General features: G+C 37.6%; 1 protein-coding gene across 8 annotated transcripts in view; it reads right to left on the bottom strand.

Moving 5' to 3' along the window:
- Positions 1 to 18452, bottom strand: part of LOC122305519 — a 32321-nt gene extending 13869 nt beyond the window's left edge. For 4 of the 8 annotated variants that reach the window (XM_043118108.1, XM_043118110.1, XM_043118113.1 and 1 more), the window contains exons 1-15: positions 17973 to 18452; positions 17292 to 17833; positions 15470 to 16795; positions 14703 to 15119; positions 14519 to 14590; positions 14251 to 14331; positions 14073 to 14110; positions 13872 to 13959; positions 13648 to 13794; positions 7133 to 7324; positions 6962 to 7041; positions 6796 to 6868; positions 6626 to 6727; positions 6041 to 6146; positions 1065 to 1152 (exon numbers count right to left, since the gene is read on the bottom strand). In XM_043118108.1, coding sequence (XP_042974042.1) covers positions 1065 to 1152; positions 6041 to 6146; positions 6626 to 6727; positions 6796 to 6868; positions 6962 to 7041; positions 7133 to 7324; positions 13648 to 13794; positions 13872 to 13959; positions 14073 to 14110; positions 14251 to 14331; positions 14519 to 14590; positions 14703 to 15119; positions 15470 to 16795; positions 17292 to 17833; positions 17973 to 18306 — 3686 coding nt within the window. In that variant the 5' untranslated portion in view covers positions 18307 to 18452. Of the gene's footprint in view, positions 1 to 1064; positions 1153 to 2785; positions 3121 to 6040; positions 6147 to 6625; positions 6728 to 6795; positions 6869 to 6961; positions 7042 to 7132; positions 7325 to 13647; positions 13795 to 13871; positions 13960 to 14072; positions 14111 to 14250; positions 14332 to 14518; positions 14591 to 14702; positions 15120 to 15469; positions 16796 to 17291; positions 17834 to 17972 lie in introns of those variants that run through there. The other 4 variants (XM_043118109.1, XM_043118114.1, XM_043118111.1 and 1 more) reach the window with 4 other exon arrangements.
- Positions 18453 to 20555: the final 2103 nt, after the last annotated feature.

Raw genomic sequence — 20555 nt, forward strand, 5'->3', positions numbered from 1 at the left:
AAATCACTTGCAGAAAGATAACTACTATTGAACTCAAAGATTCCATAATCAGTGGCCTGATGCATGTGATTCATATATCTACCATAGATTACAGACCATGGACCCCTTATATCGCATCATTTCAAAAACTTCAACTATAACTAATAGCCTTACCCATCTGTGGGTAGCCCAAGTGGCAAGGGCAAACTTGTGTGCATGAGCCCCATGTCACAGGTTCGATACCCCCTGAGATCAAATTGTGATTTAAGTGAGAGGCTATGACAGTGAGTTGCTGTGCTAGTCTCCCAGGGGGTGTAGGTTCCATTGGTGAGTCCTAAGGGCTTTGCCCTTGGGCGGTTCCCCCATCATATAAAAAAAATAAAAAATAAAAACTAATAGCCTTATGGCATAGTGATTTCCTAAAGGGAAGTACGTCTACAAAGTGACGTGTGCTGCCACCTTATGAAAAATTCAGAACTTTTTTATTGTTTGCAGCCCGCTTTATTTTCTTCCTTCCCCTCCCCCTGTTTTCATTTCAAATCTGCATGGTTTTTTCTCTTCCTCTCCCCTCACCCAGTTCCCTCTCCTCCCCCATTTTCAGTCCCTCACGATTCACAGCCTACGCCAGACACCACCACTTGATGTTACCCCATCAACACACCACAGTTGAACAACATAACGATGAAAAAATTATAAAACAAGTTATTCCTCTTCCTTTTATCTGTGGTGTACTACATGCCAAAATCAAATACCTTTAAAATAACCTCAAATTCCTATTTTATACAAGCAGTCAGCATCAAGAATACTCGGATATATTAAGTTTCCTAACATATAGGATTCTGGTCAAGAATCCTTCCAGGAAAATGCATCCAATTATATATGATAGTTCTGGTCAAGCACTTCATTTTTTGTTAAAAGTTCTGAAATCTTGTAAGTGACGTCACTTTGCAGAGCCACTTTTGTAGAAACAGTTAGTAGAACTAACATTTCCCTTCACTAAAACTTATGATATGGCTCTATTTGGTCAATTAACATGTAAGGTGTCTAGTGATTAGGATAGAGAACAGAATTGTAAAGGATTTTACCGATTCAAACACGTCAAATCAAGAGTCAGCGTCACTTTCCAACCACTATAAAAATCAATGAAACATAGCTGCAAATTAAGCTGGTCACCTGTAAATAAAAATCACCAAATTCACTGAATCAATTCTAGAACACAACTCAAATCACAATTAATTGAGTACGATTATAATTATACAGAAAAATTAGTGATCAAACTAGAAAATTTAGAGGAAACTGAAATAAACAATATTTTGTATCAAGAAAAGCTGATAACATCATTTTGCCCTTCCATGTGACTTCTTTATCTTGACATGAGGGATTCATCAAACAAGTACGAGATGCTACTTCACACAAGTGCCTGACTTGACAGGCCTAAAAGTATGTCATGTGGTTAATTTTGTAAAAGTTAGTTGTAGTTTGAATAGTAAAATGAGATGAGATGGTTTTATATGAGAGTTGAAAGTTGAATAAAATATTGTTAGAATATTATTTTTTAATATTATTATTGTTTTAGAATTTGAAAAAGTTGAATTGTTTATTATATTTTGTGTGGGAATTTGGAAAAGTTGTAATGATAAAATGAGATGAAACCGTTTTTGTATTCAAATGGGGCTTAGCGTTTAGAAAGAGATAATGGCTATAAGGAAAATATTAGGCAGTTAAAAAATCAAGCCCTACCCTCTTACTATTGCATCATATATACTCTAACATACATATAGTTATACCCTTATGGGGCATACACAATATAACAAGCACTCCTAGTTTTTCTTGATAAGTACCAATAATCTTTCTGGCCTAGGATGGGCTACTTACAATACCTGTTAATTGAAACCAAGGTTTTTGTATTATTGTTGGAGGGGGGAAGTTACTTTAATATTAAAAGAAGCAGGAAGGTCATGAAGGAGTTGGTTTTCAGCCATGCAGTGCTTGGTGGTTGGCAAACACTGTGGAAGAGTGCTCTCTTTCAGAAGGAAGGAAGGATTTTTCAAGACTTATATCGAATTGGGTCTTTGTCATTGGTGGCTCATCGGTGTTCCACTGCCTATGGACATTATTTAGAAGTCATTGAGCATGGTGACAATGGGCGACAAGGTCTGCTTGTATTCCCATAAGGGATAGAAGGTAGGGGGTGGAAAAGCCTCTCCATGGAGATGAAGCATGCTCTATCTCGCCCCTACAAGGTTCTAGTGGTGGGTATGCTAGGACGTATGTTGTGGGTGTGATGGGGTAGGGTAGGAAATAGTGTGGTGGTGTAGGGTGGTACACGCCATTCTTTGGCATCACAAAATGGAGAGAAGGACAAAAACAGCTGGGTAGCAGGGGAATGCTTTGTTGCAGAGAGAGGGTTGGTCGAAACTCTATACCTGAAAAGAAAGTGGTGGTCTGTCCAAAATCTGCACAGTGGAAAGTGAGGCGCAGAGTGTCCTATTTGGGCTGAAGGAGGAGCTCATTGACATGAAGGAGGAGCTCGTTGACTTGAAGGAGGAGATGTGTTGTCTGAAGAAGTCTGTTGAAGACTTGCTAGGCAGGGTGGACTGGGATTTTAATCCCAATCAAGACCTGGGCCAAGATAACTCTGGGTTGGGGTAACGACAGCAAATGAGGCTTGAAAAAGATAAAGAAAAAAGCAAAGCAAAGATGGGCTTGGGCCGAACAGGCCCAACTCATCCCAAAATGGGTTGGAGTCTGAAAAGAAATTGGCTTATGCCCATTCAGGCCGAGAGGAATACCTAGTTCGAAATGGGCTTGATGTCTTCCTCTAGGGCCGTGGCTACGCTGCCACAACGACCAGGGGTGCCACCGCCCCCTCCTCTAGCATTGTCTGGGGTAGTTCCTGGTGACCCTTGTTCTAGAACCTAGCATCGACACCGTATGAAAAAGATGGGCAATCACAAGTGATAGCCCACCTCCTTTCAATAGATATGGTGGCTTCCACCTTGTTAATCGATTATTCCATTTTCTCAACATCTTCCCAAATGGCTTTGGTCTTAAAGGAAGCTCTAAGTACTTCCATTTTCGCACTGGCCACCACAGACACCAGTTCTGATTTAGTCAAATAAATCTCTAGACCTGAAACAACTAGAAAACAAAAGAGAAGCAATTTAACTGATGGAAATTATCCAAGATAGGCTCATATTAGATCAATGTATTGTCAGCGAAAAGAAGATGCAACACAAGCAACTCATAATAATTTTTTTGCCTCACAAAAAAACTTGGTGTGAATCCTTTACTCAAAACAACAGTTGGCATTCTACTCGAGGACTACATCAAAATTATGAGGATTGCAAATAATAAGGGAGACAAAGGATACCCTTGTCGCAAACCTCATGAGCTGCTAAAGTACTTGAAAGGTGATACATCAATCAAACCTAAAAGACAGAAATCCCCCCGCACCGTATCTCCATAATAAATACAACAATACTCCCAAATGATTGCAAGTTTTCTCTAAATCCAGCTTGCATACTATCAAGCTAAATGGAGTATATTATCAAGGCACTCATTGACGATGAGAACTGGGTACAGGATTTGCCGCAGCCTCACCCTAATGTAGGCATTTTTGAGTTCTAGATGTGACCTTTCCAGAGTTATGTTCATCTTGTTAACAAGGACTCTAGAGATAATTTTATACACATCTCCAACTGGGCTAATAAGGGAAAAGCCTTGATTTCCATTGCCTATGCTTTTTAGGGATAAGAGCAATGAAGGTAGCATTGACGCCCTTTCAAGCTCTCCCCAATAATGGAATTCCACAAATACATACATCAAATCAACTTTGAGGACCCCCACCAAAGCCTAAAAAAAGCCAATGAGAGAACCTATCAGGTCACGGACCCTTGTCGTCATGCACAACCTTCAACACTTCAAAGACTTCAATCTCTTCAAACTCCCTTTACATCCACTTAGCCTCCCCAATTCCTATAGAATTAAACTAGAAAACAAGCACTTTGGATGTCAATCTTGAGAAGCATTGGTTTTGGGGTTGCCAACATTTACTGAATATCCCTAATAGTGTCACCATCGTAGGTGGGAATTTCTCCCCTTTGTGATGAGCTAGTTTCTCTCCATTGAATGGCTTGGCCTCTACAATTTGGGTGGCCCTTGTCTCCAAGTTTTTTTTAGCAGGCATGGTGGCTAGATTTTCTTTGCTGCCCAACAAGTCTTTCTATCACAAGTGGTGTGCATGGTGCATTTGGCATAGAGGACTAGGGGTGAAAAATAAAATGGTGAACCGATAAACTGGACAGGATCGAACCGGTGGGTTTGGTTAGGTACTGAGTTTAGTACGGTCCGGTACCGGTTTTATTTTTCTTAAACCCGGTTTAAGCCAGTCTGGTTCCGATTTTTCTTTTTCTAAAACCAACCTGGTTCATATATATATTTTAATTTGTTTATATTGTATATAAATTTTATATATAATATATACTTAAATATAAAATAGTTTTGTATTATATGATAAATTATTAATTAATATAATATTAAATTTTAAAATCTTATATCACTATAGTTTATTGTATTAATAGTTATACCAATATTATATAATGCATATTAATAGTTATACCGATACTATATCACTAGATATTATAATATACTATATTATATAATATATAATGTAGTATATTAAAACCGAAAAAGTGAACTGAACCGAACCGAAACCGATAAAACTGGAAGAACCGGTTTAGATGGGTAACTGGTGCGGAATCGGTTTTTGAAAATGCAAAACCGATTCATTCCGGTTCAGTCCTAAATTTTATCCAAAACCGGACCGGTTACACCTCTATAGAGGACAACTTCATTTTTATGCAGTGATCGAACATGAATAATGGGTCTACTAAACTAGGGTTGCTATAGAAAATGTATGACTACATAATGCAACCCAACCCAACCTAAAAGCCCTCCAACCCAGAGGGCCAATTAGAAGTTACATTATACAGATTCTAAACATTTCAACAAATCCCAATTCAGTTTTTAAACAAGTCAAACCGACCCATTGTAAGCCCCTCTTGCATAACATTCCCAAATGAAACTTTAAAAACTCCTCTACCAACGTTACTTGAATTGCCCGTCTCTTCTATTGGTTACCTGCACAACTACACCAAGGCAATTCTCTTGAGAACCACTACATAGAATTTTCCACCGTCATGCCTTGAATTTCACCATAAGCTTCTCTGAGTTCTTTGGCAAGGCTACTCCACCGCTTCTCATATCTCCCATCTAGAATTACTAACATTTTCCAAAATAGCCAAATATCCAAATATCTTCCATGAAAGTTGGAGCATCTTTGCACCATATATGTTGTTGCTAACACGAAACTTTGTCAAAAAATTTGGTAACCTCTTTGCCTTAAACACATCTTCCATGTTGGCTAACAACTAGCTGAAGGATATTGTTCTAGCTATGCCCTTACTTCTCATGGTTATTCTTAGTAATGAAATCTCCCCCATCGCCAACAATGCAACAAACTAAGAATTGATCACTAATCGTGAGGAAAAACACATGCTTGATACCAGTACCCAAAAACAAAAAATGTGATTGCATAGGAGGGATAAGAGAATAAGAGATTTTACTGATAGGAAGCATTTGGGACATTTGGGAAAACCCATCAGTGGAGAGAGAGAGAGAGAGAGAGAGAGAGAGAGAGAGAGAGAGAGAGAGAGAGAGAGAGAGAGAGAGATCATAAGAGCCAACAAATGAGACCTCCAAACTTGAATTGGACAAATGATACTACACCTTTATCAGCCCAAATACATAATTTTTAAGTTTCTGTCATAAGATTTTCGACTCCACTCATAGTTGGGCTGATAAAGGTGCATTCATCAATATCAACATCAACATGCATGCTAGATTATATAATTAGATATTAACTTCTAGTTAACCTCTCCTTTGGGTTGCTGACTTTTGATCAACCAATTTGGATGAATATTAATGGATTGAAAGTCATAAACGTGAAACGTAGAAGCACAAAAGGGAAAAAACACGGCCCTGTGGGGGAAGAAATTACCAGATGGAGAATGAAAACATGTATGGATCAGATTTGTGACCTCTATCTGGGTTAACTGAACTTCCTCAACCACATCAAGCAGATTGCATAGAAGTATACTGGAGATCTGCATATAACATACAAAAGTGAAAGCAACAACCTATAATACAGTAGACAATATATTCTGATACAACAAAAATTGTAGCTTGCTATATCAAACGGATTCTATCACCCATTTAAAAAACAAATAACTGCAAGGTTCTAATGTTTGCAAACGTTTTCCTTGTTGCAGGTGATGTCCTTTTTCTTTTATTGGCACCTGGTGTCCGAGAACAAAATCTAATCCCAATGGTGCACAGGCCCTCGGCAAGGAATTTTCCGCAAGTGCACCTCAGGTAATTCAAGGGGAAGTTTCCCCAAGTTTAATGGCCCCTAGAAATTGTTTGCACCAAAGAGAATTCAAACTTTAGACTTGGAGGGAGCATACCACCAAGACCAAGTTCTTTATTGTATTTAAATCATTGATTTTAGGGTTGGAAAAGAAAGGAGAAAAAATTTAAGGAAAATGGCCTAGCAAAGATTATATAAAGCTAATGAGTAGCATACCTGTGTCTCTTGTGCCAAACATCTTGATCCAACATACTTCCTAGTAGTCTCAGCATTTAGCACAAATGCAAATCCAGTGCAAGCATCAATGTTTGGAAAGTTCTAGTTAACAAGAAACACGAGGTTAAAAATAAATAAATAAATAAAAACAAAGAATTCCTTGCTCATACCTTTAAGATGTTGGTATCACTCAATTTGCTTGTGACGATTACGCTTGATATTGGACCAGCATTTACTGTGAATCTGTATATATTAAAAAAAAGACATCTCTTATCAACTTGACAAAGCACTTTTAGCTCTGAGTAAATAAATAAAGGAACCCAAGAAAAAAGAAACCTTTGGTTGATGTAGCCCTTATAGTTGAGGAGAATGCTATAACGACCATTCCCACTCTCAAAACCACCAACTTCCCATAGCTGACAAAAGTAACAGAAAGGATATGTCCCACAGTGGCATAAGGCACTTTATTCTATGCATTGATAAGAATTTCAGCAAGAGTATAAAGACCTGCAAATCTTGGCGTATATAGCTGCAACACATTCTATTTTTCAGCTGATCATGAACTAATGCAATAGTGTTGGCACAGCTTGGTTCTCCTTTCATCTTGCAAATTGAGTGAAAGAATTTGACCAAGCTCTCTATTTTTCTATCTAAAAATTCAGATTTCTGCTTCATTGTGGTCACTTTGTCATAAGAAACCTGGTGCAGTACATGTACATTATTAAGAATCTGAAAAAATATAACGACACGATTCAAATATTATTAGGGATGTAGTATGGATAATTTTATTGGGCCTAAATTAAGTTAAATGAATTATTTTGGGTAAGCCCACAAGCTATAATTTTTTAGGTTAGCTGGGAATTTTAATTTGGCCCGAGAGCCCAAATGTATATTTTAAGGCCCATTAAGGGTTTAGTGGATGATTTTGGAATGATATTAATATGCTAATATTTTTGGAAAGCCCAATCGAGATTTATTGGATGATTTTGAATAGGTCATGGGCCCAAAATTTATTTAAATGGATTATGGAATTTTTATTGAGCTTAATGATTGAATTAAAGCCCATTTAATATATATGGACCAAGCGGGCCCCCACTTAATTGGTATTAAGCCCAAGAACTATTTTATAAGCACAAAAATATTTATCGGACGAGTTGGACTCGTTTGGGAATTAAATATCAGCTCATTAGAGTTGCTAAGTGACAGCCTGTAAAAATTATAGGCAAGCCCTAAAATCTAATTAGACCTATAAAATGAGCCAACACTTGAAGTAAAACTCTAGGACCCATGACCTTGACCCAACCTGTCTTCAAGATCCAGAACCTGACTACCTTCTATAAATTCATAGATCCATGCACGTATGTCCATCTTCCTCGCCACAAATTAGGGTTGCTGCAAATACTTCCTTTCCTTTCTACCGAGCCGTTGCACCCCTCTAATCCCAAACCTCGATTCCTCTCCCAAGATCCTGTTCCCTGTCATGGCAACACCCTCGACTAGCTTGGTGCCTCCACAGCATGATGCTCCTCCATGCCAACCCAAGCCGCAAACCACTACACGTGTGTCCCTTCGTCGCACAACCAGCCGTGAAGCACCCCCTTCACCCCTTCGTCGAATAGAAAAACCAAGTGGCCGCAACCAACAAAAGGCTCCTTTTTTAGCCACCCAAAAAGAGCACCTAAAAGCAGCCACTGCACTTCCGCTATCGACGATGGGAGCTCCACCACCTTGACGAAGCAAACCACTGCAAGCGACATCCTGCCACCAAGAACCATCCCTCACTACCTAGTATCTTGTCGAAGTACCTAGCCTCCTCATAGCCACAACCAAATGCAAAGCTCCTCCCACAGCCACCTTCCACGCTAGCAACAACCACCAATCTAAGCCCCTGTTTTATAAGGCGAAAACGAGCACTTGGTTCTCTCTCTACCTCTCAATTTTCTCTCTCACAAGAATCACTATAAGCTCAATCACCCTTTTTCACACAGTACCTCTCACTCTTTTAGCTGGAACACGAAGCCACCACAGAGGACGCTAGGACGCTGCATGATCCACTTAAGTTAAGTCCAACCACGCTCGAGCACCACTGTAGCTCACAAGCTCTCATCGGTTCACCCTTAGCTAGCTTCCATCGTAACTTATAGTTAGTATGTATAAGATTAATATGAGCATGCATGGGTTACGGACTGTAAAGTAAATATGTGGCGTTTATACGCATGTCAACATGGACTTGGACTTATGTTTTATGGGGAATATCGATTTGCGAGAGTTTGGGCCCATGAAAGGTTAGACTAATTTTAGGATTTCGAGGATTTTAGGTTTATGGAAAGAAAAATTCTATACACCATACTACAATCTCACTTTCATCCCACTAAGTATGATGTGACACATTTATCACTATTGAATGATCATTTATTGCATTTTTTTTTTATCATCCAATGGTAATAAATGAACCACATCTTATTTAATAGAATGAAACTGTGGTGTATAGCATTACTCTTATGGAAATATAGGTTATTTAATGCATTTAGGGTTTTAATTATGATGTCTGTTTAATTATAAATTGACGTAAGTTACATGCCTAATTCTATAGGTGATCGATTACCTGCCGAAAATATTGGATTAACGCTATGAGTTAAGTAGCATGATTATACCCTTACACCTTTGTTCGGTAAACATGTTTTTATTAAAAATATTATGTACGTACACCCTTCATTGGAAGCCCCTTTTTATGTACCGAAGTCATGATAAATTTATAAATGCAGTGATTTTTTACATAAGTTTCATGTTAGTTACATGACATGCATGTCATGCATCAAGATATTTTATGAAAGTCCATGATTTTATGTGAAGACTTATGCATTAAACAACATGTCTTCCTTGTGTATGGATTTCACAATCTACGGCCACAAGCAAAATCAGAATCTACTTAGATTCACTAACCCTAACTCACACGAGTCAACAATGAGTACCGGTCTATGACAAGTAAAAGACAAGTTAATGCATTTCATACACAGATAAGGTTAATGTTATATACGTTTGTAACTATGAGTATGCATATTTTCCAAGAACCCTTGTATTTTTATAATGTTTACTGTATGATGTGTGCTTATCAAGTGTTTGACTCATTTTTATATATTTTAATGTTTTAACCACCCTAGGTGAGGATCTTTATGAGGATGGAAATACAGATCAAGACTTGGCCCGAGGAGGCGAGACAGAAGCCTAGACAGTTCGTGACACAATTAGTTTATGATTTCTAGTTTAATAAGTTATTTTGACAAGCACATGAGATTTTATTAATTTTAATAAGTGCTTCCATAGACTTTTTTGGATTTTAAGTATACAATAAATATTAACTATACGTATTTATATATGGGATCTTTTGTGTCTGGCGCTTAGTTTAGAAGAATTATTATTATTTTTTTTTAATGATGGGGGACATGGGACACATCTACACAAGTTCGCCCTATCACTTGGGTGGTACATGGGTTGGTTAAGAAGAAATTTTCTTTATAGGTAAAAATGTATTAATATCAATAGGCATAACCAAATTTATACAAGAGAAAACACATATCCTATAATAGAGCCCCTAATGAACATTGCCCAAGAGAGAAATTAGAAACCTATCCAATATACACCAAGCCCTAATGGGACAAAACACGCCTCCCCGAAACAAAGCAAGTCACTGTAACTACCTCAACCCTTTGTTTCCCACAAGACTAAGGCCCAGTTTGGTTAGCTAGATGAGATACTTTTATCTCATATGGAGCTATACGGGATGAAATCATCTAGCTAACCAATTGGCATTTTAGCATCCATATTTCATCTCTAAGTTTTGAAAGCATTCACTAAAAAAAAAAGTGTAAAATTGACAAGGAATAGTGGAAAATAGTAAATAAACAGTGCAAAATCTCAAGTGAAAGGGTGCTCTCCAAACTATGGGACTCACACCTTTATCAAATCCCAAAAAGTAAAAGCTATCTCATCTCATCTGACTATACAAACACTTTTTTTTTTTTTTTTATAAACTATTTCATTTCATCTTAACTCAAAAATCTCATTACTATCTAAAACATCTCATCTTATCTGAACTGCATAACTAAGCGAGGCCTAATACACCACCCGAATGGTCCTACAAGGACGGAGGAAGGCTTTATGCCCCCCCTCAACTTGTACTACCTCCCTTTGAGTCATAGTTGATTGCCCAAGTAAGACATTTTAACTCTTTGCTCTTCTTAAATATTGATTTTGTTTCAAGCGAGTGACTTGCCTCATTTAACCTTTTGTTGTAGTGCTGTGAATTGGTCGTCAAATCCTTCACATGTAATCCCCACACACTGCAGTATCTTATTAACCTTTTGCAAAACCTAATCCGATGATGATCCAGCTATGTTGTTTATAGGAGGAAGAGATAACAGGGGGACAACATCTTTCCTAGACACAGCTTCCAAATGTACACCAAGCCCTAAACATTCAACCTCGCAAAGCACCAACAACAAACCCATATTCAGCCCCCCATCATCTCCTGTATTCAAATCCTGTACCTCCTCAACAGCTCTATTGGTTCTTTTTGTCATGGTCTCCATTGGAGGTTTTGGGTTGGAGGCAAGTCTCGACAGTACATCAAGTTCCTTCACCTCTAGTAGACCCTTTTTGTGCAGCTTTGACAAGCCCTACATCGCCCTTAGACCTCGGCATTTCCTTTAGCTCCAATGTGGGTGCCATAGTTTCTTCGGGGAGAACATTGACCAAGGGTGTAACACTGCCTATCAACCTTTCCTATGTCACCTGTGGCGAAGGGCGCTCCATTACAAAAATCTCTACACCAATACCCAACGTAGAACCCACTTCAAATGACCCATTTTCCTTTAGATCTGCCACTCTCTTGGATCTAGTCATAGGGACTGGGCTGAAACCAATTTTTCATTTTCCTTTATTAGATTTCAAAGGATTCGGGCACGTTCTTAGAACCTTGTTGCCTCCAACTGAAAGCATGTCTATTTTTGTAGACAAGAAAGCGACCATTGTCTTCAACTTGACAAGCTGGGGTTTCATCTCCTTTAAGTTAGGTTTGGATAGTGAGTTAAAATGAGATGAGTTGAAATGAAAGCTGAATAAAATATTATTAAAATATTATTTTTTAATATTATTACTGTTTTGACATTTGAAAAAATTAAATTGTTTACTGTATTTTATATGAAAATTTATAGAAGTTATAATGATGAGATGAGATAGATTGAGTGTTTCTCAATCCAAACTGAGCCTTAATGTACCCTGTATCTCTTTTACAACCATACTGCCATACATTGCTTTTTCAGAGGAGTTAGACTCCTTTTGCTGGTTCTAAGCTTGTGTGATCTACCAACCACTTTCATAGTTCCCCTTCTTGCCCCTGGTATCAAATCGAGTCACCAAAGCATGACCTATCTTTAGAATTGCCGCATATGATCGCCTCTCCACCGTGGTTGTGCTTGGGTCTTTTTGTTTCAACTCCAAGTTGATGTTCTCCTGACCAGATGTCCTCTTTTGGCTTTCCTTCCTTGACCCTCAACATGAATGTAGAAAAATAAAGCAACGACTCTTCATACTTCGACAGCAAACTTCTCCCAACCCAAACCTTTATACCCTTCTGGAGAAGGACTACATCACTTTGCCGGCCTCCTCAACCATATTTGGTAACAATTAGATACCTACCATGCATGTTGGAGCATCATTGAGCCACGAAGGCTCTGTTTCCTTCTCGCAAATGTTTTGCAAATTCTGAATTTCTCTTTGCCTGTGACACTGCTTCCACCGTAGCCACCATCCACCCTATACCACTATGACCCATAGTTACAAACCTCCAAACCTTTCTACTCCTCTCCAAAATTTTTATTGAGAACCTCCATGCTTTTGGTGAAATCTCAAACGCCTTCATTCCACAGAAAAGCAAATCAATTGACCCATATTAATCTCAAACCTTCAATTTCAGATGCAGAGGCTTTCCAAGCTTCATTCCTCTCGAATGTTTATGCAAAATATGCGAGCACGAGCCTATGTTGCAAATTTGAAGTAGATCTAAAGAACAATTGTGGAAAACCGAGAGGAACATGACTGAAGAAGGATCCGCGTGGTTTATCGGTAAAACGGAGCCCAATGCTAAGTGGCTCAAGAGTTTTTGATCGGCAAGTTCTCTACAAGATGACGATGGAGCTGGACTGATTTCCAACGACATGGAGAACAAAGCCTTCTCTCCTCTGTCACAGGAGAAGATCTTGACGCTAGAGTACTCCTAGAAGAGTTGCCAGCCACCGTCGACTCTATCTCTCTCGATGACACAACCAACGAAGCCGTCAATGTTAAAGTTGCACCACCTCACACTTAGGGCTCAACAGACAGACACACCCTCTCTCAAAAATACAAAATGGGAAAGAAAAAATGGAAAGAAAATGGAAACACAAAAAGAAACAGAATAAAAAGGTTAGAAAAATTTCTGGCGAGAAGCATCAAAAATGGAAAGACGATGGGAGGACATGCAAGGGAGAGGGAGAGAGTTATGTCAACAAGCACTGACTCAACAATCTTGTAGTAGTTAAGAAGAAAAATTTTAAGTCAAGGTTAGTAGCACACCAATTCCTCAAGATTTCTAAAAAATGACTTTGTTCTTCACCCTAGGGGAACTGGGTGTTACAAAAAATCACCTTGTATTGCTGCTTTAAGTTCATAAAATTTACAAGCCAAAACACACATCAAGAAAAAAAAAAAAAAAAAAAAGCAATGTAGAAATTAGGCACATTAAATAACTCCGGATATTGATGCCACCACCAAAATGTCTTTTTGGCCACATTTTGATCTGTTTATGTTTGTGTTTTTTCCTCCTTAAATTTCTATCAAATTTTGGTGACTAGAAATTAGTAATGAGATAAATCTAAAACATGATTGTTGAAGTGAGTTTTGCAAACAGAAAAACATACTAGATGCATCAACATATTGTTTTTTTGAGAAAAGATGCATCAACATATTTAGAGACACATATTTACCTCATGTATGCTCTCAGAATCAATTGAAGATTGAGGAAGACATTTGTGAATTTGAGCATCCCCTGCACCACATTCAAATATATTTTCGATTTTCAACTTCAATATTTGACACTCCTGAATTCCAGATCTCAATAGCCGTCCTTTTTCCTGCATGTGAATGTGAGAGCAGATGACAAACTGTATGCATATATAAAGAAAGGAAACACACAAGAAAATCAAAATACCAGCAATATGTTGTGCTTCACACCCATTAATTGTAATTTGGCCTTTTCATATACAATTTTATGCAGCAACAATCTTGTTTCAGCAGCTCTGCAACAGATGCACTCACCAATGTCAAAACTTGTTACACTAAACCAGTTTTCTGAACATATATAAGAACTGATGTCATCTACATCCATGATACTGTCTTAATGAGAAACCACCTTTTATGCATAATGCTACTGAAGTGGTCAGCTTTTGTCTGTAAAGGGCAAAAACAAGATGAAGGTTAGCAGAAAAATTATTTGACTAGATCAGATTTTTTAGTGGACAAAGAAGCAATGCACTTGTAAAGTTGTCATATGATAAAATACAATATGTTTGTTTGTATCTTCAGCAGACCTGAGACTTGATTTCGGAAGAAAGCATCTCATATTTTTTAACCTTCAATAGGCAAACCACCATATCTTCCAGCATACAGATCTATATATAGAAAAAAATATATATGACAAAAGAGAAAGAAGAGGACAAAACTAGATGTAACTCAACAGTCATGGTTATCTAATTTCACATCCTATATCTTTTTTTTTTTTTTTTTTTTTTTTGTCGGTAATTTCACATCCTATATCTAAATTATGTTATAATGAACACAAAACGGAAGGGAACGTACCGATTTCAAATTTAGTTTATCAATATGCTCTGAAAGCAGTTGTTTTGCATCCCCTGAGAATTTCACTAAGATCTGACAAAATGAACTCCAAAATCAAAGAAATCCCAGAGGCTTATAAATTCTACAAGCTGTCAGCAAAAATGCAATGCAGTTGATCAACAAACAAAAAGATAAGTAAACTTACATCAGCCCAATGCATCCAAGCTGTATCACCTCCAATCTTGTCTCCTTCGTTGTTAGATCCATTAGCATGTTCGATTGTGAACTCTAAATCGCAACCCCAACTTTTATGACCTTTTGGACTTCTTTCAATCCTGGCCAACTTGTCAATATGATCCCCATTCACAAAAACGGTTTGTACATTTCTTCTTTTCTGTCCAGAATAGTTATCAATATCTTGTAATCTGGACCTGGGAAATATGGCAACTTTCCCAACAAAAGGGGACATCATGTCATTGTGTGATGCACTTGATGGGTCGTGGCTGGAGGGGCTCAGAATTGACACTTGGCTGGTGGGACTTGCAGTCGACTTTTTCCTGTAGGAGCTCTGAGACGACTCTTCCAAGGGAAGACTCTGGGCTGGATCTTTCTTGGATGGGTTCTGAGCACCAGACCCAATGTCAAATTTTGCAAGTATTTATTTGTTTTGGGGGGGGGGGGGGGGGGGGGGGGGGGGGGGGGGGGTGTTGGCAAGGGCGCAACTATAACACCACTAACAATTAAAAAACAGGCAAGTGATTTAACCAGACTAATGTACAGGCAGCTGTGGAATGCAAATGTAAAATTTGAGTACATCTCAGTCTAGAAGCTTAATAAGGTCAGAGTTAAAGTACCAAAACTTCAAAGGACCAGCCCACGTGAAAAGCTGCATGCAGAGACAATTTACAGCCTAAATATATCTGTGTGCCAAAGGGCATATCTGAAAATGGACGAGTAATTATAAAGAGTGACCTTTTCAAAGGATGGTTCATTTTTACTTCTATGGAAAAATAATTTCTGTGGCTCTGCTCCAGCTTGAAGGTTCTTATCTGCATGTTCAAACTGAAAATCCATAATGTCAAAGACCCTTTCTACTTGAGTAAACTCTTTGACATGGTCAGTCTTCAAGAAGGGTGAGGCAGACTCTGCTCGACTTTCAGAAAGCAAGGAATCCAGTTTGCCGCCTACCTGACTAGAATAGTTATCACCAATACCATTTTCAGTTGAATCTCCATATTGCCCCAAACCAACATGTTTATTAGACTGATCCAGCTGTTTCAACTGAGGGGAGACACTGCCTTGGTATTCTGAAGATGCTGATAAGGCTTGTGATAAATTTTTCATTGGGGATGAAACAAGTTTAGTGTACTGATCCAGTGGTCCCAGCTGAGGGGAGACACTGCCTTGATATTCCATGGATGTTGACAAGGTCTGACCTATTACTGAAGATGAAACAAATTTATCAGCTGTACCAGTCACCTTCCTATCTTTCCTGTAATCAAGTGTGAACTCCACTAATGAGGAATCAGTTCCAGTAGTAGCCAATGTCCCTTCCATCGGATTTCCACTCATAAAGAAATTCTGAACCACTTTCCCTCCCAACCGAGTGGACTGAGATGGTGAAGCCACTGCTGTCATTAGCTTTTTAGGTTTATCCTTAGAAATAAGGCCGAAAGACGTGTGACACGGAGATTCTTCATGTTGTGCAAGACACAAGATCTCTTCATTTTGGTTAGACTTACCCATGCTTTTTGAGGTCTCAATTCCATCATCTATGTTGATCAAGTTTTTATCCTCTCCATTCTTCACATCAGCAGTACACAAGTGCTCCTCTAAATGAGTAATGGGGGTATCCACATGTCTGTATTTAAGACCTTCGCTACTTCTAGTCATAACAGCATTAAAGGGAGAACGCATGGAAGAGTAATTTGATAATCTACACTTCAATTTATGGATCCCCTCTTTGAGACTAGAGGAACAAGGAGAAGGCTCAGGAATTTTAAACTTGGAAATGCTTTTCTGAATGGAAGACAGAATGTTACCATGACTAATGCTTTCATTACTTGAATACAAACCTGGCAGTTTTGAGGAAGGAATCATAACCTCCATATGTTTGGCTGAATAAGGAGTACTTACGAATGAATTCAACTGTTTAGAAGATAACAAAGATAAGGATCCATCCAAAGAAGATGCAGATAGATGCTCAGGTTTCTGGTTGATATCAGAGTCATTACTTCGAGGTTCAGGAGAATTTCCTTTTACCCTCCCTTCACTCAATGGGCAATATGCTGGTTCGTACTGTAAAAAAGAAGTATCTGTTAGTCTTTACAGTTTATTAACTAGTAACTAAAGAAACCAGCATGCTTAATAATATATAAGCAGATTCAACAAGAACAACCGCACATTTCCTATCAGCACAAAGAATGCATTGCCTTTATTATTTAATCAGTCGCATCATTAAACCCATACAACCACTCATGCACGGAAGAAGTTAATTGCAACCATGCTATGAGGACATAAAAATAAAATGAAATAATTGAAGTGCATGATAAGATGTCTTCATTAGTGTAAAGGGTAGAGAATTTTGCAGAAACTTGAACGAGAATAAGGCAGTTAGAATACCAACGCCCGAAACAATCTCCAACGAAACTGAGTGGATGCACTCTAGGTAATCATTATGGAGTTGCCAAGAGAATAGTACTTAACACGAAATATCAAATATGAAGGAACCAAAGCAGCTAGGCGACACTTCGGTCAAAATCAAAAGAACTAAAAAAAAATCGCCCTTACTTACTCCGATTAATTGCTTGGGAGTTCGGGCGGGGCTGTCTGAAGAACCACCACTCGCCTCGCTCATCTTTGTACCAATCGGAGACACCATATCATGGGCATCCTCATTCCTCATCAATGACTTTGAGTCCACAGGTACTGCATGTAAATCCTTGCTGCCTTCTGCCAGAAGTGCATCTAATCTGGGAGATAGCCTCCCGTAATCATAACTACGTGGGTTTTCACCTACAATACTCATCTCGTTTGAATCTTTTCCACCACCGCCACTGCTTACTTGATCGAGAGAGAGCTTCTTCGATTTAGTCAGGACCATAAAACTTGCAGAAAAATCCGTCCGTGACGGGGTAGCATTGTCTTCAAAGGCAATTAGACGATGTGCTGTGGTTGGGGTCTTGAGTTCTCCTCCTCCAGAATCTGATCTAGCAAGACTACGGAAATGCATGGAAAACGCGGTGGAATCCATGGTGATATCATCCGATGCAGCAGAGTCGGAGAGCCTTTCGGGTCTAATGAAATTCGCTGATACAGGCCCAAAGAAATTGTCTTCTGCGAACAATAACACAAGATAAAAGGGTAAAATAGAAGCAAAACTGATTGAAATAACGTAGGCGTTAAGAAATTTTCTTTTTCTGTTTTCCTAAGAACCGTACGGAAGGGTAAGAAAGAAAATTAGGTGGGAACTTGCCATCGTCATTTGAAGTGGCTGAGACCGAACCAACAGTGCTGCTTCCGGGAGAGGGAGAGCCGATGGGGCGTAAAAAGGAGTTGCTCTCCTGCTCGTCGCAGGGAGAGGACTCGTCGCCGTCGGCGAGGTCCCTGAAAAACCCTAGGACGTCTTGCTCAGAATGAGGAGCGTTAGGGGTAGCGGGATGGTCCTCAGAGAAGTCTTCGTCGCGGTTGAAAATGTGGACGGAGGTGATCTCGACGTCGGCGAAGCTCACGCGCCGGTTGGCACGCTTCTTCTTGAGGGCGATGGTCTCATCTTCGGTCTCCGTGTTGCAGGCTTCTTCCGAGGCCATTTTTGGTCTTGCACGTTGCACCCACCCTGCGCTGCACTGAATCTAAACAGGGTTTTCTTTTACCCTCTGTGGAATACGGATTCACTGTTGGGATAGCACAGCACGGAGTATGAGGGAAGAGGGTGTGTATTTTGGGTTTTGGGGGGTGGGGGTGGGCGGCGGGAAATGTTCGGTGCATGTTATTTCAAATTTCTTTTTCGAAAATTTGATCAAAATTTACATATTATTTAAATATAAATACTTTTTACTTTCTCTTTTATATTTTTTCATTTACTTGATTCAGTGATCAGATGTGCTTATAATTTTTCATAATTTTTTTCTTAAACACCGCTCAAATAAAATATTATTTTAATTTTTAATTTTTAATTTTTTATCTAATAATTATTCAAAAACAAAACTCATTAAAAATTTTTCAAATTTCAAAACAAAATATAAAAATAAGACAACTTTTTCAAATTTAAAAAAAAAATAAGAAATTATATTCAAACAATTTTTTTTTAATGTTATAATTTTTTTTAATTTTTTTCTCATTTTCTAAAATCTAATATAACATCTCAATTCAAATTATTTTACTGTCATATTATTTTGAGATATTCTAAGAAGTTGTTTGGATTCAGAAATCTTTATATCTCATTTTATCTCATTATTATAACTTTTTTAAATTCTTACACAAAATATAATAAACAATTTAATTTTTTCAAATCTTAAAAAATTAATATTTTAATAATATTTTACTCAACTTTCAACTTTCATTTAAAACTATTATATTATCCAAATAGCTCCTAAATATCCAAGAGTTTTGCTACACATAAACCCACACACTACATACCGCAATTTTTTATTTTTTTTATTTTTTAAAATTGGGTTCATTCTTCTTAAAATAATTAAATTCTTCTACTTATTATCTATCTATCAAATATTTGGTAAAATAAAAAAAGAAAAGAAAAGTGTGGTATGTGGTGTGTGGGTTTATGTTTAAAATTTTTCAATATCCAAACCTATATCACGGGTTTTTAAAATCTAAAGAGAAATGCTTAGGATCCCGATAATGAGTCCCGAGTATTATCCCGATAGTGTATTTTTATTTTTTATTTTTTTATTTAGTGATTAAATAAGTATTTTTAAATGATATTGTAAATTTTTAAAAAAATATATTTAAGAATACCAAAAAATTAATGAAACAAATTAGGAAAAATAGAAACTTTTTTTTACCTTGTCGGTAGATCCTTGGGTTACATCCATCGGGAGATGCAGCACTGCTCAAGTCCAAACTTCAAATGAAACCAACAGGCGAGTGGCAATCGATGGAAATAATATTATTGGAAGCGGATTATTTTAAAATATTGTGCGCAACAAAGTTGATATTTTTATGGATTATTTTAATTAACCATGCTTCTGATTTATTGAGATTCGTTATGGCATACTTAATTATAGGAGCAATCTTTCAATCTAACGTGATCTTCTTTTGATAAATGACTAAATCACATCAAATGAATCATCCTCGAGAATTATTATTGTTAGGCCTACTTTTAAGGCTAGTTTAGATGTTGAATTGAGTTGAGATAAATTAAATTTTTTTTTATGAATAGTTATGAGTTAAGATGTTAGAATAAGTTTTGTGGAACCCACCTAATATGAGTTTAGATGTATTTCTATGTTAAAATGAATTTAGATGTTTTTATAGAAAGTTAAAAAATGTTATAGATCCCACGTGTAAAGAGGTATTGAGTTGAAAAATATTATGGATCCCAAGTATAAAGAAATATTGAGTTGAGTGATATTTAATAATTTAAAAGTTGTGTGTTTAGACGTTGGGTTAGCTTTAAATTGGTAACACCCTGTTCTCAAAGGACCGGAAAGTTATATCTAATACCCTTATAATCAACTTAAATAAGACTAAAGTATTCTCCAATTTCAAACATTTACTTCCAAAGAATTCAAATTAGATAAACAAATACCTCCAATATAAAATAATAATTCAGATCCCCACACAATAAACCAAATAAAGTTGACCAAACATTTCCACACGTCAAAAGAAAAAGAAACATCACAGCTGAAATAAGGTTCACAAGAGCCTCTGTAACCATCCAACATAATTAAAACCATCTACGAAAGTTAAAAAAAAATAATAATAACACCCTACATCTTTTTTATCCCCAAATACTGACCATGCTAATTTTGCCCAAAGATTATCACTAATCATCAACTGATCCATCAAACTCATCTTAAAAATATTGTGAAAATAAGCG

Source organism: Carya illinoinensis, chromosome 3, assembly GCF_018687715.1.
Source record: "Carya illinoinensis cultivar Pawnee chromosome 3, C.illinoinensisPawnee_v1, whole genome shotgun sequence".
NCBI lineage: Eukaryota > Viridiplantae > Streptophyta > Magnoliopsida > Fagales > Juglandaceae > Carya > Carya illinoinensis.